Source organism: Ornithorhynchus anatinus, chromosome 1 (genome assembly GCF_004115215.2).
Source record: "Ornithorhynchus anatinus isolate Pmale09 chromosome 1, mOrnAna1.pri.v4, whole genome shotgun sequence".
NCBI lineage: Eukaryota > Metazoa > Chordata > Mammalia > Monotremata > Ornithorhynchidae > Ornithorhynchus > Ornithorhynchus anatinus.
Window position 1 is genome coordinate 184203250 of NC_041728.1, and position 25017 is coordinate 184228266.

Genomic DNA, 25017 nt, shown 5'->3' on the forward strand with positions numbered 1-25017 from the left:
GGACCTCATCTGGAAAATGGGGATTATCCGCGAGCCCCACGTGGGACAACCCGATGACCCTGGATCTCCCCCAGCGCTTAGAACAGCGCTGCGCACGTAGTAAGCGCTTCACGGATACCCACGTTACTATTATTACTACATCGGTGCCGGTGAGGTGACGAGGAAGGGCAGGAGGGGCGGTTTGGGGAAATGTAGGGCGGGGAGAGGAGCGGTTAGGGAGGGAAGGCCTCTTGGAAGAGGTGTGATCTTCGGAAGGTTTCGAAGGTGAGGAGAGCGGTGGTCGCTCAGATAGGAAGGGGGACGGCGTTCCAGGCCAGAGGGAGGAGGTGGGCGAGGGGTCGGAGGTGAGAGGGACGAGACGGGGGGCAGGGAGGAGGTCGGCACGAGAGGAGCGGAGCGTGCGGGCCGGAGGAGGAGGAGGAGGAGGGCGGCCGGGGGAGGGAGGACGGGGCCTCCCCACGGACGCCTTTAAAGCCGACGGTGCCGGGTTTCTATTTGCTGCGGAGGGGGGGGCCGGGCGACCGCCGGAGGGTCTCGAGGAGCGGGGGGACGTGGACCGGACGGTTTTGTAGAAAAACGATCCGGGCAGCAGAGTGAAGCCCGGCCCGGAGCCGGGGAGAGACGGGAGGCAGGGAGGTGGACGTCGGTATCAAGCCGGGGTAGGGTAAGGGCTTGGGTCAACGGGGTTGGCAGTTCGGATGAAGAGGAAAGGGTGGATTTTAGCGATGTGGTGAAGGAAAAGTCACGGGATCTGGCGACAGGCTGAATGTGTAGATGGAAAGAAAGAAGGGGAAAGGGTAACGCCAAAGTCATTCATTCATTCAACGGTATTTATTGAGCGCTTACTATGTGCAGAGCACCGGACTAAGCGCTTGGAACGGACGTGGGACGGCGGCGTTGTCCCCGGTGATGGGAAGGCCGGGAAGCGGATACAATTTGGGTCGGAAGATGAGGAGTTCTGTTTGGGATAGATTGAGTTTGAGGTGTCGGCGCGACATCCGAGTGGAGACGTCCCGAAGGCAGGAGATGCGAGACTGGAGAGAGGGAGAGGGATCGGGGCCGGAGAGGGAGATTTGGGAATCGTCCGCGGAGAGGTAATAATAATAATAATCATGTTGGTATCTGTTAAGCGCTTACTATGTGCAGAGCACCGTTCTAAGCGCCGGGGGAGATACGGGGGTCATCGGGTTGTCCCACGGGAGGCTCACGGTCTTCATCCCCATTTGACAGATGAGGTCACTGAGGCCCAGAGAAGTGAAGTGACTCGCCCACGGTCACCCAGCTGACGAGTGGCGGAGCCGGGATTCGAACCCATGACTTCGGACTCCCAAGCCCGGGCTCTTTCCACTGAGCCACGCCGCGGGAGCGGATGAGTTCTCCGAGACGGAGATGGAGACTAGAAGGGGACCCAGAACTGAGCCGTGAGGGACCCCCACAGCGAGGGGGCGGGAGGAGGAGCCCGCCGAGGAGACGGAGGAGGAGCGGCCGGAGAGGCAGGAGGAGAACCGGGAGAGGACGGCGTCCGGGAAGCCGGGGTCGGATAACGTTTCCAGGAGAAGGAGGTGGCCCAGGGTGCCGAAGGCAGAATCTGTAATTTCATTTCTTTCTATCGATGCCCGTTTACTTGTATCGATGCTTTCTCCCCGCCTGTAGGCTGTGAGCTCACTGGGGGCGGGGATTGTCCCTCTTTATTGCTGTACTGGACTTTCCCAACCCCTTAGTATTGGTGTTCATTAAGCACTTACTGTGTGCCAGGCACCGTACTAAGCGCCGAGGCGGATCCAAGCAAATCGGGTTGGACCCAGTCCCCGTCCCGCCTGGGGCTCACGGTCCTAATCCCCCTTTTGCAGGTGAGGGAACTGAGGCACAGAGAAGCGAAGTGCTCGGCACACAGTTTGTGCTCAATGAATAGCGTGGCTCAGTGGAAAGAGCGTGGGCTCGGGAGCCAGAGGTCATGGGTTCGAATCCCGGCTCTGCCACTTGTCGGCTGTGTGTGACCGTGGGCGAGTCGCTTCACTTCTCTGGGCCTCAGTTCCCTCCTCTGGAAAATGGGGAGGAAGACTCTGAGCCTCCCGTGGGACGACCCGATGACCCTGTATCTCCCCCAGCGCTTAGAACGGTGCTCTGTACATAGTAAGCGCTTAACAGACACCAACATGATTATTATTATTATTATTATTATTATTAATAAATACGTCTGAATGAAGGCAGTTGAGAGGTCAAGGAGGATTAGGATGGAGTAGACTCTTTCAGACTGGAGAAGGAAGAGGTCGTCGGTGACCTCGGGGACCGTGAGCTCGTTGTGAGCGGGGAATGTCACCGTTGACTGCTGTATTGTACTTTCCCAACCGCTTAGTACAGTGCTCTGCACACAGTCAGTACGATTCAATTGAATGACCGAATGGCAGGAGGTTTTTTTTTAAATGGTATTTGTTGAGTGCTTCCTGATAACAACAGCTGCAGTATTTGTTAAGAGCTTACTATGCGCCAAGCGCTGTGCTAAGCCCCGGGGTGGATGTGAGCAAATCAGATCGGACCCAGTCCCTGCTTCACCCCCGTCCTTGGATTTTCACCCTTTATTCACCCCTCCATCAGACCCACAGCACTGACGTCCAAATTTACTTATATTAACGTCCGCCTCCCCCTCTAATAATAATAACGATGATGACATTTGTTAAGCGTTTACTATGTGCCAAGCACTGTTCTAAGCCCTGGGGGGGGGGGGGGGGATACAAGGTGATCAGGTTGTCCCATGTGGGGCTCACAGTTTTAATCCGCATTTCATAGAGAACGGAAGCTCGCCGTGGACAGGGCACGTATCTCCCGACTCTGTTATACTCCCCTCTCCCAGGTGCTTCGCGCAGTGCTCCGCACACAGTGAGCACTCACTAATTGGCAGGGACGGTCTCTATCCGTTGCCGAATTGTCCATTCCAAACGCTCAGTACGGGGCTCTGCCCACAGTAAGCGCTCGATAGATACTATTGAATAAATCCCGGGAATCGACTGACCTTTTCATTTTCCAGCCCTCCGTTCGTTCAGAAGTATTTATTGAGCGCTTACGATGTGCAGAGCACTGGACTGAGCGCTTGGAATGGACAATTCGGCAACAGGGAGAGACCGTCCCTGCCCACTGACGGGCTCACTGTCTAGACCGTCTGCTCGTTACAGGCAGGGAAGGCGCCTCCCAAATCGGTTATATCGTCCTCTCCCGAGTGCTTCGCCTAGTGCTCCGCGCACTGAAAGCGCTCAATAGATATTATGAATTGAGCGACCTTCTTTTCGTATTCAGTCGCATTCACTAAGCGCTTACTGTGTGCAGAGCACCGTACTAAGCGCTTGGGAGAGGACAACAGAACGATCCGCCGACACGTTCCCTGCCCACGTCGAGTTTAAAATCTAGAGAGGGAGCCGGACAATGGACAGAACCCGGGCCTGGGAGTCTGACGGTCGTGGGTTCTAATCCCGCCTCCGCCGCCTGCCTGCTGTGTGACCTTGGGCAAGTCCTTTCGCTTCTCTGAGCCTCAGTTGCCTCACCTGGAAAATGGGGATCGAGACCGTGAGCCCCACGGGGGACAGGGACAGCCGCTTCGCTTGCGCCCACCCCCGGCACCTAGGACGCGCTTAACCAACAGCGGCATTAGTATGAGAAGCAGCGTGGCTCAGTGGAAAGAGCCCGGGCTTCGGAGTCCGAGGTCATGGGTTCGAATCCCGGCTCCGCCACCCGTCAGCTGTGTGACCGTGGGCGAGTCACTTCACTTCTCTGGGCCTCAGTGACCTCATCTGGAAAATGGGGATGAAGACCGGGAGTCCCACGTGGGACGACCTGATTCCCTTGTGTCGCCCCCAGCGCTTAGAACGGTGCCCTGCACGTAGTAAGCGCTTGACAGATACCAACACGATTATTAACATTATTATTCCTAAAAAGAAATAAAATCACAGCTCTGTACTCCCTGATTTTCAACCCCTCTCGACGGTCAGCCCCTCGCGGGCAGGGAGCGAGTCTCCCGACTCCCCCGGGCCGCCCCCTCCCCAGCCCCCCGCCCCGGCGCTCCGCGCGGGGGAGGCGGTCGATAAATCCGACGGCTCGATCGGCCCGCGGTGACGGGGGGAGGCCCGCGCCGGACGTACCTTCGCTCTATGGGCCTGATGGACGATCTTCATCGTGTCTGAAAGACAGAGGAGTCGTCTCAATCCACTCCGCGGCCGTCGAACGGCTCGGGCGGGCGGGAAGGGGTCAGAAAGTGACAGGGCACGGCGTAGGCGCTCGCCGAATACTATCGGCTGGATGAGCGACGGGGCCGATCCCCAAAACCGACAGAGCGAGGGGCGGCGGGCGGCTTCCTCCGACTGCCCCGGCGAAGGATCCCGCCGGACCCGCCGTCTTGGAGGTCGGCGGTCGGTCCCCGTTGCGCCCCCTCCCTGGCCGCCCCCCCGATTTCCGCGCGGGAGGAGAGGGAAGGGACGGGAGGCGAGGATCCACGCCGGCGGCTGGGAAGGGGGGAGTTAGCGGGTGACCTCCGGCGTGAGGGGCGGACAGGGAAGAGAAGCAGCGGGGCCTAGTGGGTAGAGCCCGGGCCCGGGCGTCAGAAGGACCTGGGTTCTCAGAAGCAGCGCGGCTCGGTGGCAAGAGCCCGGGCTTTGGGGTCAGGGGTCATGGGTTCGAATCCCGCCTCCGCCACTTGGCAGCTGGGTGACTGTGGGCCAGTCGCTTCACTTCGCTGGGCCTCAGGTACCTCATCTGGAACATGGGGATGGAGACCGGGAGCCCCACGTGGGACGACCCGATTGCCCTGTGTCTCCCCCAGCGCTTAGAACGGTGCTCTGCGCATAGTGAGCGCTTAACAAATACCAACGTTATGAGTATCCCTGCCCCACCGCTTGTCCGCTGCGTGACCTTGGACCAGAAGTCGCTTCACTTCTCTGCGCCTCGGTTTCCTCATCTGGAAAAGGGGGATGGAGACTGTGAGCTCCACGTGGGACAACCCGATGACCCTGTATCTACCCCAGCGCTTACAACGGTGCTCGGCACAATAAGCACTTCGCAAATACCATTTAAGAAAAAAAGAAAAGGAGGGAGAACGGCCCAAAGCAGACACGACCGACGATGATGATCTGAGCAGCGTGGCTCAGTGGAAAGAGCCCGGACTTGGGAGTCAGAGGTCATGGGTTCGATTCCCGGCTCCGCCACTTGTCGGCTGTGTGACCGTGGGCGAGTCGCCTCACTTCCCTGGGCCTCAGTTCCCTCATCTGTCAGATGGGGCTGAAGACTGGGAGCCTCACGTGGGACGACCTCATTCCCCTGGATCTCCCCCAGCGCTCAGAACGGTGCTCTGCACCGAGGAAGCGCTTAACAGATACCGACGTTATTATTATTTTCCAGATGGGGGAACTGAGGCCGAGAGAGGCGAAGCGACTTGCCCGGGGTCACACAGCCGACGGGTGGCGGAGCCAGGGTTTGAACCCAGGTCCTCCTGCCTCCCGGGCCCGGGAGGGACTAGGCTTTAGAGAAGCAGCGTGGCTCAGTGGAAAAGAGCGCGGGCTTTGGAGCCGGGGGTCATGGGTTCAGATCCCGGCTCCGCCACTTGTCGGCTGTGTGACCGTGGGCGAGTCGCTTCTCTGGGCCTCAGTGACCTCATCTGTCAAATGGGGATGAAGACCGGGAGCCCCACAGGGGACGACCTGATTCCCCTGTGTCTCCCCCAGCGCTCAGAACAGTGCTCTGCACAGAGTAAGCGCTTAACAAATACCCACATTATCATTATCAATAGGCCGCACCACCTCACGCCGTTTCAGCTGGAAGTCCCCATCCGAAGAAGTTTCCTATTTACCGGAACATTGTGTTCCCCGTTCGCTCCTCCTCCCGCCCCCGCCCCCCCCCCCGGGCTTTTATTTCCCGTTTATTATGTAAATTCTCCAAGTACATAAATCGCGCCATCCTCCACCCTGGGCTTCCACCCCACCTCCCGCGACCTCGCAATTAGTCGCTGCCGATTAAAATGCATGAGCGAGCCGGGCTGCCGTTTCAAAAGATTCTGGGTCAGGAATTGCCCCGCGCACAGGGAACGGAGTTAAAAGCCACTCGACAAAGCGATTTAAGGCGATGAAAAATTAATGCCCGAAAAGGCCTTTGCCAATTAAGAGCTGAATCTGTTCTGGAACTCTTCAACTTTTTTTTTTTCCTTTTTTTAAAACGGTATCTGGGAAGCGCTCGTCGGGCGTCGAGCAGTGTTCTAAGCGCTGGGGTACGGGCAACTTAATCAGGCGGGACACGGACCCCGTCCCCCGTGGGGCTCCCCGTCTGAGCGGGGCCCAGTGTCACCGGCCTGGGAGTCAAAGGCCCCGGGTTCTAATCCCGGCTCCGCCACGTGTCTGCCGTGTGACCCCGGGCAGGTCACGTCGTTTTTCTCCCCCGATTAGACCGGGAGCCCGTCAGTGGGCGGGGACCGTCTCGATCTGTTGTCGAATTGGACGTTCCAAGTGCTCAGCACAGTGCTCTGCACGGATTCGTTCATTCAGTAGTGTTTACTTGAGCGCTTACTATGTGCGGAGCGCTGCACTAAGCGCTTGGAATATACAATTCGGCAACGGATAGAGACCATCCCTGTCAACGACGGGCTCACTCAGTGGCAAGAGCTGGGGCTTTGGAGTCAGAGGTCATGGGTTCGAATCCCGGCTCCGCCACTCGTCAGCCGGGTGACCGTGGGCGAGTCACTTCCACTTCTCTGGGCCTCAGTGGCCTCATCTGTCAAATGGGGATGAAGACCGCGAGCCCCACGTGGGACGACCCGATTCCCCTGCGTCTACCCCGGCGCTTAGAACGGTGCTCTGCACGTAGTAAGCGCTTAACAAATGCCGACGTTATTAATCGGGGGACCTGGGCAGCAGCCGCCCTCCTCCCCCTCGCCTCGAGAAGCAGCGGGGCTCAGTGGAAAGAGCCCGGCCTTAGGAGTCGGAGGTCATGGGTTCTAATCCTACCTCCGCCACCTAATAACAACAACGATGATGGCTGTTGAGCGCTTATTCCGTGCAAAGCATCGGTCTACGCGCCGGGGGGCGGGAGGGGGAATACAAGGGTGATCAGGCTGTCCCCCGTGGGGCTCACAGTCTCCATCCCCATTCTCCGGAGGAGGCCACTGAGGCCCAGAGAAGCGAAGAGATCTTCAGCGGAGATCTCTGAGGCCCAAGGTCACCCAGAGCGGACAAGGGGCGGAGCCGGGATTAGAACCCACCACCTCCCAGGCCCGGGCTCTACCCCCTGAGCCACGCTGCTTCTGTCAGCTGGGTGACGGTGGGGCCAGTCCCTTGCTGGTGCCTCGGCACATAGTAAGCGCTCGATAATAATGATAATAATAATGTTGGTATTTGTTAAGCGCTTACTATGTGCAGAGCACTGTTCTAAGCGCTGGGGTAGACACAGGGGAAATACTATTGAATGAATAAGGAGAAGGGAGGAAAGGCCTCCCCTTTCGACAGGGGAGGCAATGGAGGCCCAGAGAATAATAATAATCGTGGCATTTGTTAAGCGCTTTCTAGGTGCCAGGAACTGTACTAAGCGCTGGGGCGCATCCAAGCGAATTGGCTGGGACACGGTCCCCGTCCCACGTGGGGCTCGCGGTCTCCATCCCCGTTTAACAGATGAGGGAGCTGGGGCCCGGAGAAGTGAAGCGACTTGCGCAGGGTCACACGGCTGACAGGAGGCAGGATTCGAACCCAGTCCTTCTGACTCCCAGGCCCGGGCTCTACCCACTGGGCCGTGCTGCTTCTCACACACAAGGTGGGGTGGTCCTTTAATAATAATAATAATAACGTTGGTATTTGTTAAGCGCTTACTATGTGCAGAGCGCTGTTCTAAGCGCTCGGGGAGATACAGGGTCATCGGGTCGTCCCACCGTCCCCCTGGGGCGTCGCGGCTCTTGGCTCTCTAAATCTGATTCTGAATCCAAGCATCCTACAATCACAATGAGCCACGCGGTCTAATGGAAAGAGTCCGGGCCTGGGCGTCGGGAAGGCACCGGGTTCTAATCCTGGCTCTGCCACTTAAGAATGTTGATATTTGTTAAGCGCTTACTATGTGCCGGGCACTGTTCTAAGCGCTGGGGGAGATACAGGGTCATCAGGTTGTCCCACGTGGGGCTCACGGTTAATCCCCATTTTACAGATGAGGGAACCGAGGTCCAGAGAAGTGAAGTGACGTGCCCACAGTCACTCAGCTGACAAGTGAGACGTTCTTCCCCTCGACCCTATCTATCGCCATCGTTCTCGTCCGTCCGTCTCCCCCGATCAGCCCGTGCGCCCGTCAGAGGGCAGGGACCGTCTCTATCTGTGGCCGACTTGTCCGTTCCGAGCGCTTAGTCCAGTGCTCTGCACATCGTAAGCGCTCAATAAATACTATTGAATGAATGAATGAAAGTGGCGGAGCCGGGATTCGAACTCATGACCTCTGACTCCCAAGCCCGGGCTCTTTCCACTAGGTCACGCCGCTTCGCCTGTCTGCTGTGTGGCCTTGGGAGAGTCACTTCGCTTCTCTGGGCCTCAGGTCTCTCCCCTGGAAAATGGGGATGAACGCCCTCCCTCCTCAAATCCCACTCAAATCCCAGAGACGATCGCTCTCCCAATCAATCCATCAATCGTATCGAGCGCTTACTGCGTGCAAAGCGCTGTACTAAGCGGATGATCAAAGCCCTCTTAAAATCCCGTCTCCTCCGAGAGGCCTTCCCCGACTAGGCCCTCATTTCCTCTTCATTCAGTCATTCCATCGTATTTACCGAGCGCTTACTGTGCGCAGAAACTGAACTAAGCGCTTGGAATGGACAACTGGGCAACAGATAGAGCCCATCCCTGCCCAACGACGGGCTCACGGTCTAGAAGGAGGAGACAGGACAACAAAAGAAGTAGACGGGCATCAATATAAATAAAGAGAACTATAGATACGTACACGTTCATAAAAGAAATAGAATAATAAATATGTACAACTACAGACAAGCGGTGTGGGGCGGGGAGGGGGGTAATAATAATGTTAATTATAATGTTGGTATTTGTTAAGCGCTCACTAGGTGCAGAGCACTGTTCTAAGCGCTGGGGGAGATCCAGGGCCATCGGGTCGTCCCACGGGAGGCTCCCAGTTAATCCCCATTTGACAGATGAGGGAACTGAGGCCCAGAGAAGTGAAGTGACTCGCCCACGGTCACACAGCTGACAAGCAGCGGGGCTCAGTGGAAAGAGCCCGGGCTTTGGAGTCAGGGGTCACGGGTTCGAATCCCGGCTCGGCCACTCGTCAGCTGTGTGACCGTGGGCGAGTCACTTCACTTCTCGGTGCCTCAGTGACCTCCTCTGTAAAATGGGGATTAAGACTGGGAGCCCCACGTGGGACGACCTGATTCCCCTCTGTCTACCCCAGCGCTTAGGAGAGGGCTCGGCCCACAGTAAGCGCTTAACAAATACCGACATTATTATTATTATTAAGTGGCAGAGCCCGGGAGCCGAACCCATGACCTCTGACTCCGAAGCCCAGGGGAGCAGAGGGAGGGAGTCGGGGCGATGGGGAGGGGAGGAGGAGCAGAGGGAAAAGGGGGCTCAGTCTGGGAAGGCCTCCTGGAGGAGGTGAGGCCCCTTCCGAGCCAGCCTCGCGCTTGGATTTACTCTCTTCATTCGCCCTCCCTCAGCCCCACAGCACTTATTTTATTTTATTTTTTTTTAAAGGGTTTTTGGTCAACGCTATGTGCCCGGCACTGTTGTCGGCGCTGGAGTAGATACGAGGTCATCGGGTTGGACCCGGTCCCTGTCCCCCGTGGGGCTCCCGGTCTCCATCCCCATTTGACAGACGGGGAAACTGAGGCCCAGAGACGTGAGGCGACTCGCCCCAGGTCGGCCAGCAGACAAGCGGCGGAGCCGGGATTAGAACCCAGGCCCTTCTGCCTCCCAGACCCGGGCTCTAGCCGCTAGGCCATGCTGCTTCTCCTCAGGTCCACATTCTCATTCTCTGCCATTTTCCTTCTCTGTAACGGAACTTTCTACCAACCCTGTTGAATTATAATTACGATAATAACGACGATGATGATCGGTATTTGTTAAGCGCTCACTACGTGCCAGGCACCGTTCTAAGCCCCGGGGTAGACACAAGATAATCAGGTGGGACCCCGTCCCTGTCCCCCGTGGGGCTCACAGTCCCAATCCCCTTTTTCCCGATGAGGTCGCTGAGGCCCAGAGAAGTGAAGCGACTTGCCCCGAGGTCACGCAGCAGACGGGCGGTAGAGCCAGGATTAGCCGGGACCCACAAGCGCTCGGTACGATTAACGATGGCATTTCTCAGGCGCTTACTATGTGCCGGGCACCGTTCAAAGCGCTGGGGTAGATGGAAGGTAATGAGGTTGTCCCCCGTGGGGCTCCCAGTCTTCATCGCCATTTGACAGAGGAGGTCACTGAGGCCCAGAGAGGCGAAATGACTCGCCCAAAGTCACCCAGCTGACAAGCGGCAGAGCCGGAATTAGAACCCACGACCTCGGACTCCCCAGCCCGGGCTCTTTCCCCTGAGCCCCGCTGCTTCTCCCCAGGACTACTGATGAACCCCAGGACCCCAAACCGACTGGACTGCAGCTCTCCCCGTCTTCACCGCCTCCCGAAACCCGCCTCCTCCGGGAGCCCTCCCTGATTAACCCCAAACCCCCCAACCCCGCCAGCCCCCAGCTCTCCTCCACTTCACCGCCTCCTGAAACCCGCCTCCTCCGGAGGCCTTCCCCGATTAACGCCCCCAAACCCACCAGCCCCAGCTCTCCCCGCTTCACCGCCTCCGGAAACCCGCCTCCTCCAGGAGCCTTCCCTGATTAACCCCAACATCCCAAACCGACTACACCTCAGCTCTCCCTCTTTTCGCCACCTCCTCCGGGAACATTCCCTGATTCACCTCCGAACTCCCAAACCCACCAGCCCCCAGCTCGCCCCGCTTCACCGCCTCCTGAAATCCACCTCCTCCAGGAGCCGTGATAATAATATTAGTATTTGTTAATAATAATAATGATGATGGTATTTGTTAAGCGCTTACTATGTGCCAAGCACTGTTCTGAGCTGGGGGAGTCACAGGGTCATCAGGTTGTCCCAGGTGGGGCTCGCGGGCTTCATCCCCATTTTCCAGGTGAGGGAACTGAGGGCCAGAGAAGTGAAGTGACGCGTTCAAAGTCACACGGCTGACCAGTGGCGGAGCCGGGATTAGAACCCACGACCTCTGACTCCCAGGCCCGGCCTCTTTCTACTAAACTGCTTCTCTGAGCCACGCCTTAAAGCGCTTACTATTTGCAAGGCACTGTAGTAAGTGGTGGGGTGGATACAATAATAATGTTGGTATTTGCTAAGCGCTTACTCTGTGCAGAGCACTGTTCTAAGCGCTGGGGGAGAGACGGGGTCATCGGGTCGTCCCACGTGAGGCTCACAGGCTTCACCCCCATTTGACAGATGAGGGAACTGAGGCCCAGAGAAGTGAAGTGACTCGTCCACAGTCACCCGGCTGACAAGTGGCCGAGCCGGGATTCGAACCCGTGACCTCTGACTCCCAAGCCCGGGCGCTTTCCGCTGAGCCGCGCTGCTTCTCGATGTCCGTTTGCTTGTACTGATGTCTGTCTCCCCTCCCCTAGAGCGTGAGCCCGCCGTGGGCAGGGACTGTCTCTCTTTATTGCTGAATTGTACTTTCCAAGCGCTCGGTCCAGTGCTCTGCACACAGTAAGCGCTCAATAAATACGCTTGAATGAATGAATACAAGCCCATCAAGCTGGACACGGTCCCTTGTCCCCCGTGGGGCTCCCGGTCCTCATCCCCATTTTCCAGATGAGGTCTCTGAGGCCCAGAGAAGAGAAGTGACTTGCCCAGGGGCCCACAGCAGACAAGTGGCAGGGTCGGAATTAGAACCCATGTCCTTCTGACTCTCAGGCCTAGGCTCTATCTCCCATGCGGCTTGGGAGTCAGAGGTCACGGGTTCTAATCCCGGCTTCGCCGCTTATCAGCTGTGTGATTTGGGGCGAGTCACTTCACTTCTCTGGGTCTCAGTTCCCTCATCTGTCAAATGGGGATGAAGACCGGGAGACAATCGGATGACCTTGTATCCCCCCAGTGCTTAGAACAGTGCTTGGCACATAGTAAGCGCTTAACAAATGCCATCATCATTGTTATTATTATTATTATTATTATGCCATGCTGCTAACCCCAACCCCCCAAACCGACTAGCCCTTAGCTCTCCCTGTCCGCCTCCTCCAGGAGCCTTCCCTGATTAGCCCCCCCAAACCCGCCACATCCCAACTCTCCCCGCTTTCACCACCTCCTGAATCCCACCTCCTCCAGGAGGCCTTCCCTGATTCTGCCCCTTGTCAGCTGTGTGACTGTGGGCGAGTCGCTTCACGTCTCTGTGCCTCAGTGCCCTCATCTGTAAAATGGGGGTGAAGACTGGGAGCCTCACGTGGGACCACCTCATTCCCCTGGATCTCCCCCAGCGCTTGGAACGGTGCTCTGCACGTGGTAAGCGCTTAACAAATACCAACATTATTATTATTATTATTATTATTAACCCCAGCACCCCCAAACCCACCCGACCCCCCCCCAGCTCTCCCTGCCTCCCAGTCAGATCAAATTTACCCCTTTCCAAATTCCCGGAAAACGAGAGGAGGGATGGGCCATCTAGTCGATATTCCCAGAACCGCCGTGTACCCCTGGATCGTGTGCACCGCACACTTAAAAAGGTCTCAGCGTGACTTAGTGGAAAGAGCCCGGGCTTGGGAGTCAGAGGACACGGGTTCTAATCCCGTCTCCGCCACCGGTCTGCTGTGTGACCTCGGGCAAGCCGCTTAACTTCTCTGTGCCTCAGTGACCTCATCTGGAAAATGGGGATGAAAACCGTGAGCCCGATGACCTCGTATCCGTCCCAGCGCTTAGAACGGTGCTCGGCACACAGTAAGCGCTTAACAGGTACCATCGTTCTTAATAATAACTGTATTATATCAGGGGAAGCAGCATGGCTTATTGGAAAGAGCCCGGGCTTGGAAGTCAGAAAACACGGGTTCTTATCCCGCCTCTGCCACTTGTCTGCTGCGTGACCTTGGGCAAGTCGCTTCGCTTCTCTGTGCTTCAGTTCCCTCATCTGTAAAATGGGGATGAAGACTGTGAGCCTCACGTGGGACGACCTGATGACCCTGGATCTCCCCCAGCGCTTAGAACAGTGCTCAGCACATAGTAAAGCACTTAATACCAACATTATTATTATTACTTTCCCCCAATTGGTCTCTGATTTTGGTATCTTCCACATACTCCCCCCCCAACTGGTTTCTGATTTGGTACATCCCACACCCCTTCCCATTGGTTTCTGATTTGGTATCTTCCACATACTTCTCCCCCAGTTGATTTCTAATTTGGTACATTCCACAGACTTCCTCGGCCCCCCCCGTTGGTTTCTTATTTGGTACATCCCACACCGCTTTCCAATTGGTTTCTAGTTTGGTACATTCCACACCCCCCCCTCCCCCCCCGCCCCCTTGGTTTCTGATTTACGTTCTACACAGTTTCCCCCCGTTGGTTTCTCTCTTGGTACATCCCACCCTCCTTCCCAATTGATTTCTGATTTGGCACATTCCACGCACTCCCCCCCCCCCCAGTTGGTTCCTAATTTGGCACCTTCCACACACTTCCCCCAATTGGTTTCTGATTTGGTACATCCCACACTGCTTCCCAATTGGTTTCTAGTTTGCTACATTCCACATGCTTCCTCCCAATTAGTTCCCTAATTTGGTAGCTTCCACAGCTCCCTATTTATTACCCTATTGATTTTGTTAATAATGTGTATAGCTCTATGATTCTATTTATCTTGATGATCTCGTTTTGTTCTGTTTTGCTTTGCTGTCTGTTCATTCATTCAATGGTCTTTTTTGAGCTCTTACTATGTGCAGATCACTGCTCTAAGCGCTTGGAAGGGACAATTCGGCAACAGATGGAGACCAACCCTGCCCAATGACGGGCTCACGGTCTAAACGGGGGAAACAGACAGCAAAGCAAAGCAAAAGAGAAAAAAACAAGACAACATCATCAAGATAAATAGAACCGAGGAGTTACATGCCTTATTAACAAAATAAATAGGGTAATAATTTTGTTAATGAGGCATACATCTCCTTGATTCTATTTATTGTGATGACGTTCTCTTGTTTTTGTCTGTCTCCCCCGATTAGACTGTGAGGCCATCATGGGTCAGGGATTGTCACTATCTGTTGCCAAATTGTATATTTGAAGCGCTTAGTCCAGTGCTCCGCACATAGTAAGCGCTCAATAAATACTATTGAATGAATGACTTTACACAAATGAGCACACAGTGCTGAGAGGAGGGGAAGGGGGAGAAGCTCATTCTGGGAAGGCCTCCTGGAGGAGGTGAGCTTTCAGGAGTCTGTCTCCCCCACTTAGACTGTGAGCCAGTTATTGGGTAGGGATTGCCTCTATCTGTTGCCGAATTGTACATTCCAAGTGCTTAGTACAGTGCTCTGCACATAGTAAGCGCTTAATAAATACGACTGTACGAATGAATTGTTTCCTAATGTGTTACCCTCCACATCCTTCCCCCCAATTGGTTTCTAATTTGGTACCTTCCACACACTTCCTCCCATTTGACTTCTGATTTGGTACATTCCAAATACTTCCTCCCCCATTGGTTTCTTATTTGGTACCTTCCACATACTCCCCCCCCCCACACTTGGTTTCTGATTTGGTACCTTCCACACGCTTCCCCCCAACTGGTTTCTGACTTGGTACATTCCACCCCCTTCCTCCCAGTTGGTTTCCGATTTGGTACCTTCCGCACACTTCCCCCCCCCCCACTTGGTTTCCGACTTGGTACATTCCACGCCTTCTCCCAATTCGTTTCTCTTTTGGCTCTTCATTCATTCATTCATTCAATCCTATTTACTGAGCGCTTACTGTGTGCAGAGCACTGGACTAAGAGCTTGGAATGCACAATTCGGCAACAGAGAGAGACAATCCCTGCCCATTGACGGGCTCACAGTCTAAACAGAACAAATTCATTCAGTAGTATTTATTGAGCGTTTACTACGTGCAGAGCACTGTACTAAGCGCTTGGAATGAACAAATCGGTAACAGATGCACAAATTACCCTAAACACTGTGATGGGATCTTGAACAACGTGAAGCACAATGCAAAAGTGCGCAGTAGGCCCGAATCCATTCATTCGATCGTATTTATTGAGCGCTTTCCTGTGTGCTGAGCGCTTCCACAATCTTCCTCCCAGTCGATTTCTGATTTGGTACCTTCCACATACAAGCACTTAATACAGTGCTCTGCACACAGGAAGCGCTCAATAAATATGACCGACTGAACAATTATGTTGGTATCTGTCAAGTGCTTACTTTGTGCAGAGCACTGTTCTAAGCGCTGGGGTAGATAAAGCGTAATCAGGTTGTCCCACCTGAGCCCTCACGGTCTCCATCCCCATTTTACAGATGAGATAACTGAGGCACAGAGAAGTGAAGTAATAATGTTGGTATTTGTTAAGCGCTTACCATGTGCCGAGCACCGTTCTAAGCGCTGGGGTAGAAGTGACTCGCCCACAGTGACGCAGCTGACGGGCGGCAGAGCCGGGATTCGAACCCGTGATCTCTGACTCCCAAACCCGGGCTCTTTCCACGGAGCCACGCTGCTTCTCTAAATATGAATACTCCCACTTGGTTTCCGGGAAGCAGTGTGGCTTAGTGGCAAGAGCCGGGGCTTGGGAGACAGGGGGCGTGGGTTAATAATAATAATAATAATGTTGGTATTTGTTAAGCGCTTACTATGTGCAGAGCACTGTTCTAAGCGCTGGGGTAGACACAGGGGAATCAGGTTGTCCCACGTGGGGCTCCCAGTCTTAATCCCCATTTTACAGAGGAGGGAACTGAGGCCCAGAGAAGTGAAGTGACTCGCCCACAGTCACCCAGCTGACAAGGGGCAGAGCTGGGATTCGAACTCATGAGCCCTGACTCCAAAGCCCGTGCTCTTTCCACTGCGCCACGCTGCTTCTAATTCCGCTCTGGTCCTTGTCTGCCGTGTGACCTTGGGCAAGTCCCTTGACTTCTCTGGGCCTCAGTGACCTCATCTGTAAAATGGGGATGAAGAGTGAAGGCCCCAGTGTCAGTCGCTCCCCTGCCCCTTCGTCGCTCTCGCGCCACTAACAGTGCTCTGCACACAGTAAGCGCTCAATAAAGACTACTGAACGAACGAACGAACGAACGAACGAACCCACAGCCCAGGACGGCCTCCACCGTCCGCCTCCTTCGCTCTTACGCCCGAGCCCCTGAACGCTGCCGGGGAAGGTCTAAGCGCCAGCCCGACCCTGTCCACTCTGTCTTTTCTTGCCTTAACTCTGCCCTCTCCCCCCCCCCCCCAAGCCGGGCGAAACGATTCGTCTTCCCTTCACGCCACCCGCGCCCATCACCCCCGTCAGCTGTTCCGGACATTCATCTCCCTCCTCGGGCCCCCCCGTCCCTCCCCCCCCCTCCCCCCCCCAACCATCTGGCCACCCACTTCATTAGGAAAATTAACACCATGAGGTCCGAGCTCCCCAAAGTCACCCCTCCGCCTCTTCCCTCCCCGCCAACAACCCCCTCCCCTACTTTCCCATCCTTCCCAGCGGTGTCCTCAGAGGAGACGTCCTCCCTCCTCGCAAGGGCCACCCCCTCCACCTGTGCTTCGGACCCCTTTCCCGCTCACCTTATAAAAACTCTCCCCCCTCCCCTCCCTGACGTCCGTCTATCAACCGCTCGCTCTCCCACGGCTTCTTCCCCTCTGCCTTCCGACAGGCCCACGTCTCGCCCATCCTACAAAAACCCTCCCTTGGCCCCACTGCCCCCTCCAGTTATGGTCCCGTCCCCCCCCCCCCCCCCCGCGCCCCCATCCTTCCTTTCCAAACTCCCGGAGCCAGTCGCCTACAGTCTCCGCCTCGGATTCCTCATCCCTCGACTCCGACTCTCTCCCGGACCCCCTCCGCCCTTGGCCTCGGTCCCCCTCCGTCCCCTCCACTCCACCGCAACTCAAAGGTCACCCGCGACCTCCTTCTGGCCAAATCCGACGGTTCCAACTCCACCCTCATCCTCCTCGACCTCTCAGCCGCCTGTGACACCGTCGACCAGCCCCTCCTCCCCGACGCCTCATCTCGCCTCGGCTTCACGGTCTCCGTCCCCTCCCGGTTCTCCTGTCCCCTCCCCGGCCGGTCATCCCCGGTCTCCTTCGCGGGCTCCTCCTCCCCCTCCTCCCACCCTCTGACCGTCGGGGCTCCTCGAGGGTCAGTTCTCGGTCCCCTTCTGTTCTCCACCTGCACCCCCTCCCTCGGTGAACCCAGTCGCTCCCACGGCTTCGACTCTCCTCTCTTCGCGGGTGACCCCCCAGGTCTCCGTCTCCTCCCCTGTCCTCTCCCCCTCCCCCCGGGGCTCGTACCTCCTCCCGCCTCCGGGACGTCTCCACCTCCAACTCGCCGTGTCCAAGACCGAGCTCCTCACCTTCCCTCCCGGACCCCGTCCTCTCTCCCCGACTTCCCCGTCACTGCGGACGGCACCGCCGTCCTTCCCGTCTCCCGAGCCCGCGACGTTGGCGTCGCCCTCGACTCGGCTCTCTCATCGCCCCCACGCATCCGGTCGGTCACCGAGGCCCGCCGGTCTCACCTTCACGACGTCGCCGAGATCCGCCCTTCCCCCTCCGTCCAGACGGCTACCTCTTCGGTCCAATCACTCGTCCCCTCCCGCCTGGATGACGGCATCGGCCTCCTTGCTGACCTCCCTGCCTCCTGCCTCTCCCCGCTTCGGTCCATATCTCCCTGTGCTGCCCGGATTCCCTTCCTACAGAAAGGCTCTGGGCCTGTGGCTCCCCTCCTCAAAACCCTCCCATGGTTGCCCAGCCACCTCTTTATCAAGCCAAGACTCCTCACTCTTGGCTTCCGATCCCCCCATCCCCTTGCCCTCTCCTCCCTTCCGTCCTCCTCCGTCCTCTGCCTCCGCCCGCCTCCTCCCCGGGCCTCCGGCTGGCCCGTCCCGCCGCCCACCCCGGGCCCCCGTCCCGCCTCCGGCCCGGACCGCAGCCCCCTCCCGCCCCCCGAATCCCACCGACGACGACTCTCTCCCCCTTCCAAGCCTTACTGTGGAAAGAGCCCGGGCTCGGGAATCAGAGTTCACGAGTTCGACTCCCGGCTCTGCCACTCGTCAGCTGCGGGACTGTGGGCGAGTCACTTCCCTTCTCTGGGCCTCAGTGACCTCATCTGTCAAATGGGGATTAACCGCGGGCCTCACGTGGGACGACCCGATTCCCCAGTGCTTAGAACGGTGCTCGGCACATAGTAAGCGCTTAATACCGACGTTATTATTATTACTGAAGGCCCGCCTCCTCCAGGAGGCCTTCCCAGACTAAGCCCCGCTTTTCCTCATCGCCCCCCCCGCCCCCTTCGGAGTCACCCTGACCCGCTCCCTTTGCTCTTCCCGCCGCCCCCGGCAGCCCCACTGCACTTATATACATATCTGTAATTTTATTTATCTCTATCCATGTCTGTCTCCCCGCCTCTAAACTGTGAGCTCGTTGTGGGCAGGGAATGTCGCTGTTCGTTGCTGCACTGTACTTTCCCAAGCACTCGGTACAGTGCTCCGCACACAGTAAGAGCTGAACAAATACCATCGAATGCCTGAATAATAATAATTATGGTACTTGTTAAGTGCTGACTGCTTACAAAGCGCCGTTCTAGGTCCCGGGGTACATACGGGTTTATCAGGTTGGAGGCAGTCCCCGTCCCGCATGGAGCTCACAGTCTTCATCCCCATTTTACAGTCGAGGCGACCGAGGCACAGAAGTGAACTGACCCGCCCAAGGTCACCCAGCAGACAAGCGGTGGGACCCGGATTAGAACCCGGGTCCTTGTGACTCCCTGGCCCGGGCTCTAACAACGAAGAAGTCAGACACAGTCCAGGTCCCATTGTGGGGCTCATGATAATATTAATGTTGGTATTTGTTAAGCGCTTACTATGCGCAGAGCACTGTTCTAAGCACTGCAAGGTCATCGGGTCATCCCGAGCAGGGCTCCCGGTCTTCCTCCCCATTTTACAGATGAGGTCACTGAGGCTCAGAGAAGTGAAGTGACTTGCCCAAGGTCACGCCGCCGAGAAGCGGCAGAGCCGGGATTAGAACCCATGACCTTTGACTCTTAGGCACGGGCTCTTTCCGTTCAGCCACACCGCTTGTCTGAAAAATGGTATTTGTAAAGCGCTTACTACGTGCCAAGCACCGTTCTAAGCGCTGGAGGGGGATACCTGGTCATCAGGTTGACCCACATGGGGCTCACCGTCTTAATCCCCATTTTCCAGATGAGGTCACTGAGGCCCCGAGGAGCGACGTGACTCGCCCAAGGCCACACAGCCGACAAGTGGCAGAGCCGAGATTAGAACCCATGACCTCTGACTCCCAAGCCCGGGCTCTTTCCACTGAGCCACGCTGCACAGTCTTCATCCCCATTTTACGGGTGAAGGAACCGAGGCCCAGAGAAGTGACGGGACTCGCCCCAGGTCGCACAGCAGACAAGTGGCGGAGCCGAGAGGAGGACCTGGGTTCCCCGGCTCCCAGGCCCGGAGAAGCCCCATTTAACAATAATAATAATAATAATCATGTTGGTATTTGCTAAGCGCTTCCTATGTGCCGAACACTGTTCTAAGCGCTGGGGGAGATACGGGGTCGTCGGGTCGGCCCACGGGAGGCTCCCGGTCTTCATCCCCATTTGACAGACGAGGTCACTGAGGCCCGGAGGAGTGAAGTGACTTGCCCCCGGTCACACAGCTGACAAGGGGCGGAGCTGGAATTCGAACCCATGACCTCTGACTCCCAAGCCCGGCCTCTTTCCACTGAGCCCCGCTGCAAATTCCTTAGAAAAGCACGCCGGGCCCCGCGGGACTCCCCGCCTTCGATATAACAATAATGTTGGTATTTGTTGAGCGCTTCCTATGTGCAGAGCCCTGTTCTAAGCGCTGGGGCAGATACAGGGGAATGAGGTGGTCCCACGTGAGGCTCACGGTTAATCCCCATTTTCCAGATGAGGGAACTGAGGCCCAGAGAAGTGAAGCGACTCGCCCACGGTCACCCAGCTGACAAGTGGCAGAGCGTTTCCACGGTGTTTAAGAACTTACCGTATTTATAACGCCGGAATGGAGGCGGGAGGCCCGGTCTCAAAGCGACGTCTGAAAGAGAAAGCGTCGTCCGTCTCTGTCACTGACTGATTTCTACTCCCGCCCGTCTCCCCCTCTAATAATAATAATAATGATGGCATTTGTTAATAATAATAATAATAATAATAATAATGATGGCATTTGTTAAGCGCCTACTATGTGCCGAGCACTGTTCTAAGCGCTGGGGGAGAGTCAAGGTCATCAGGCTGTCCCCTGTGGGACTCACACTTTTAATCCCCATTTTGCAGAAGAGGAAACTGAGGCACGGAGAAGTGAGGTGACTCGCCCCAAAGTCACACGGCGGACAAGTGGCGGAGCCGGGATTAGAACCCATGTCCTCTGACTCCCAAAGCCGGGCTCTTTCCGCTACGCCACGCTGTTGAGCGCTTACTATGTGCCAGGCACTGTTCTAAGCGCTGGGGGTGGGGGGTACAAGCTAATCAGGTTGTCCCACGTAGGGGGCTCGCGTTCTTCATCCCCGTTTTCCGGATGAGGTCGCTGAGGCCCAGAGAAGTGAAGCGACTGGCCCAAAGTCAGCCAGCTGACAAGCAGCGGTGCCGGGATTCGAACCCACGACCTCTGCCTCCCAAACCCGGCCTCTTCCCACTGAGCCACGCCGCTTCTCAACTCCCTGTGGGCAGGGAGCGTCTCCGCTTACTGTTCTCTCGTCCTCCCCCAAGCGCTCAGTACAGTGCCCCGCACACAGGAAGCGCTCGATCGGCACGACTGACTGACGGACCGAGCGAGCGTTCAGTTCAGCGGAACACCAGACCCTCCCGGGATCTCCGACAGTGCTCAGCAGGGCCGGAACACCCCGGCGCTTAGAACGGTGCTCGGCACATAGTAAGCGCTTAACAAATACCAACATTATCGTTATTAACACCAAACCCCTAAATCGACCAGCGCTATTTACTGAGCACCCCCGGGGTGCGGAGCACAGGACTGAGCACTTGGGAGAGTCCAATATTCATTCATTCCTCCGGATTTTTCGAGCGCTTACTAAGAGCGGCAGCCGTGGAAAGGGATGAGTTCGAGAGCTCGGGGTCGAGGGTTCTAAATCCGGCTCCGCCGCTTTCATTCATGCAATAGTATTTATTGAGCGCTCACTATGTGCCGAGCCCCGTACCGAGCGCTTGGAATGGACAAATCGGCACTTGTCAGCTGTGTGAGCTTGGACAAGTCACTTCGCTCAGCGCTTAGAACAGTGCTGGGCACATAATAAGCGCCTCAGTTCCCCCATCTGTCAAATGGGGATGAAGACCGTGAGCCCCACGCGGGACCACCTGATGACCTCGGATCTCCCCCGGCGCTTAGAACAGTGCTGGGCACAGAGGAAGCACTCAAATCATAATAATAATAATAATGTTGGCATTTGTTAAGCGCTTACTATGTGCAGAGCGCTGTTCTAAGCGCCGGGGGAGACACAAGGGAATCAGGTCGTCCCACGTGAGGCTCACAGTTAACCCCCATTTTACAGATGAGGTAACTGAGGCCCAGAGAAGGGAAGCGACTCGCCCACAGTCACACAGCTGACAAGGGGCCGAGCCGGGATTCGAACTCGGGACCTCGGACTCCCAAGCCCGGCCTCTTTCCACTGAGCCACGCCGCTTCTTCAATACCGTTATTATGATGGGCAGAGCACTGTACTAAGCACTTGGGAGAGGACAATATAACAATAAACAGACACATTTCCTTCCCACACCGAGCTGAGAGTCCTCAGGTAGACAAGTTCCCTGCCCGCAACGGGTTTACAGCCTCGAGGCCTTCAATCGACCGGTGCTATTTACTGAGCGCTTACTGGGTGAGGAGCAGTGTACCGAGTGCTGGCAACAGACTTGATAGACATGATCCCTGCCCGCAATGAGTTTATACGGACTAGCGCCCTTGAGAGGCCTTCGCTGGATTGACGCTATTATTATTATTATTATTATTTGTTGGTATTTGTTAAGCGCTTTCTCTGTGCAGAGCACTGTTCTAAGCCCTGGGGTAGACCCAGGGTCATCAGGTCGTCCCACGTGAGGCTCACGGTCTTCATCCCCATTTTCCAGATGAGGGAACTGAGGCCCAGAGAAGTGAAGTGACTCGCCCAGTCACCCAGCTGACGAGTGGCAGAGCCGGCATTCGAACTCATGACCTCTGACTCCCAGGCCCGGGCTCTTGCCACTGAGCCGCGCTGCCACTTACTGAATGCTTACTGGGGGAAGACCACTGTAATGAGTGCTTGGGAGAGTCCAACATCGAAAAGGAGAAGCGGCGTGGCTCAGCGGCAAGAGCCCGGGCTTGGGAGTCAGAGGTCGTGGGTTCTAATCCCGGCTCCGCCGCTTGTCAGCTGGGTGACCTGGGGCGAGTCATTTCACCTCCTCTGGGCCTCAGTGACCTCATCTGGAAAATGGGGATGAAGACCGGGAGCCCCACGTGGGGCGACCCGATGACCCCGGATCTCCCCCAACGCTTAGAACGGTGCTCAGCACAGAGTAAGCGCTTAACAAGCACCGACATTATTACTGCGAAGCAGCGTGGCTCAGTGGCAGCAGCCCGGGCTGGGGAGTCCGAGGTCACGGGTTCGACTCCCGGCTCTGCCACTCGTCACCTGCGTGACCGTGGGCGAGTCGCTTCGCTTCTCTGGGCCTCGGTTCCCTCATCTGTCAAATGGGGATGAAGACCGGGAGCCTCACGGGGGACGACCCGATGACCCCCGGCTCTCCCCCAGCGCTTAGAACGGCGCTCTGCACCTAGGAAGCGCTTCACAAATACCAACATCATCAGCGTCCTCTCCCAGGCGCTCAGTACAGCGCCCCGTCCGGCAGCCGCTCCGTCAACAGGACAGACCGCTTGCCCGCGGGCGGCCGCGGCCCTCCCCGTTCCGGGTGGGATTCGGGGCTCCCACCTCTCTTCAGGAAGACGATGAATTCCTTCACCGTCTGATCGAGGCGGACGCCGTGATAGACCACCGGCTTGAAGTTGCGGTGCTCGAAGGAGCGGACCAGGCGCACTGTCACCGTGGCTTCTCCGGGGGCCATGATCCAGCGACCCTACGGGGAAACTGAGGCAAAATTGCAACGTTAAGGGGGGTCACGGGGGGGGGGGGCAATCAAGAAGCCAGTGACCACAATGACGATGACGGGGGCGGTCGGTAGAGCCCGGGCTTGGGAGTCAGAAGGACCCGGCTTCTAATCCCATCTCTGCCGCTGGACCTCTAGAGAGGCGGCGTGGCTCGGTGGCAACGGCCCGGGCTTGGGAGTCGGCGGGCGTGGGTTCGCATCCCGCCTCCGCCGCTTGCCTGCTGGGTGACCTCGGGCCAGTCCCTTCACTTCTCTGGGCCTCGGTGGCCTCATCTGTCAAATGGGGATGAAGGCCGGGAGCCTCACGGGGGACGACCCGATCACCTTGTATCCTCCCCCGGCGCTTAGAACGGTGCTCGGCACGTAGTAAGCGCTTAACAAACACCCACGTTAGTATTATGATTATTAAATAGGATTGAATGAGTGAATACGATTGAATGAATACGAACGAATGAATGAGGAATGGGGGTGAAGCCTAGGAGCCCCAAGTGGGACAACCTGCTGAACCCCCGTATCTCCCCCAGCGCTTAGCACGGTGCTCCGCACCTAGGAAGCGCTTAACAGATACCAACATTATTATTATTATTACTATTATTATTAAATAGGAGTGGATGAATGAATAATGGGGGTGAAGCCTGCGAGCCCCACGTGGGCCAACCTGATGACCCTGGATCTCCCCAGCGCTTAGCACAGTGCTCTGCACCTAGGAAACGCTTAACAAAGACCAACAGTATTATTAATAGAGAAGCAGCGTGGCTCAGTGGACAGAGCACGGGCTTTGGAGTCAGAGGTCATGAGTTCGAATCCCGGCTCCGCCACTTGTCAGCTGTGGGACTGTGGGCGAGTCACTTCACTTCTCTGGGCCTCAGTGACCTCATCTGGAAAATGGGGATGAAGACTGGGAGCCCCACGGGGGACCACCTGATCACCCTGAATCTCCCCCAGCGCTTAGAACAGTGCTCGGCACATAGTAAGCGCTTAACAGATACCAACATTATTATTATTATTATTAATAAATAGGATGGATGAATGAATGAATACGAACGAATGAATGAGTAATGGGGGTGAAGCCCGGGAGCCCCACGGGGGGACCACCTTGGATCTCCCCCAGCGCTTAGGACAGCGCTCTGCACCTAGTGAGCGCTTAACAGATACTAACATTATTGTTGTTCTTCTTCTTCTTCTTCAATAGGGCTGAATGAATGAATAACGAACGAATGAATGAGTAATGGAGGGGAAGCCCGGGAGCCTCCCCGAGGACCTGCTGCCCCTGTGTCTCCCCCAGCGCTTAGAACAGCACTCTGCACCTAGGAAGCGCTTAACAAAGACCAACATTTTATTATTATTAATAAATAGGATGGAATGAATGACTAGGAGGGAAGGAATGAATGAATGATCGCCGCCGCCCCCCCCCCCACCCGGGCGCCCCTCCTTACGTCACTTCCGGGTCGGAGCCGCTTCCCGGCACCCCCCGCGGCGGGCCCTCGGCCGGAGGGGTGGGCGCGTCCCCGCGCGCAGGCGCGAGCGGAGCGAGGGAGGGGGCGGTGTCCCTGGCCCCGCCCACTCCGCCGGGCTCGGCTCCCGATTGGTCGGGCGGCGGTGGCCCCAGCCCGAGGGGGCGGGACTTGGCTCCCGGGAGGCCCCGCCCCCTTCCCCTCCAGGCCCCCGCCCCCCGGGCCTCCGCCCCGGCGCCCCATTGGTCGGGAGGCGCTCGCGCGAGCTCGGGGGCGGGGCTCGAAGGGGGCGGGGCTC

At 56.9% G+C, this 25017-nt stretch overlaps 1 protein-coding gene across 1 annotated transcript in view; it reads right to left on the reverse strand.

Annotated features, from left to right (window-relative positions):
* Positions 1 to 24766, reverse strand: part of C1H2orf76 (chromosome 1 C2orf76 homolog) — a 31673-nt gene extending 6907 nt beyond the window's left edge. The window contains exons 1-4 of the mRNA XM_029076238.2: positions 24702 to 24766; positions 23091 to 23246; positions 20165 to 20215; positions 4131 to 4168 (exon numbers count right to left, since the gene is read on the reverse strand). Of these exons, the coding sequence (XP_028932071.1) occupies positions 4131 to 4168; positions 20165 to 20215; positions 23091 to 23223 (222 nt within the window). The 5' untranslated portion in view covers positions 23224 to 23246; positions 24702 to 24766. The remainder of the gene's footprint in view (positions 1 to 4130; positions 4169 to 20164; positions 20216 to 23090; positions 23247 to 24701) is intronic.
* Between the last annotated feature and the right edge of the window lie 251 nt (positions 24767 to 25017).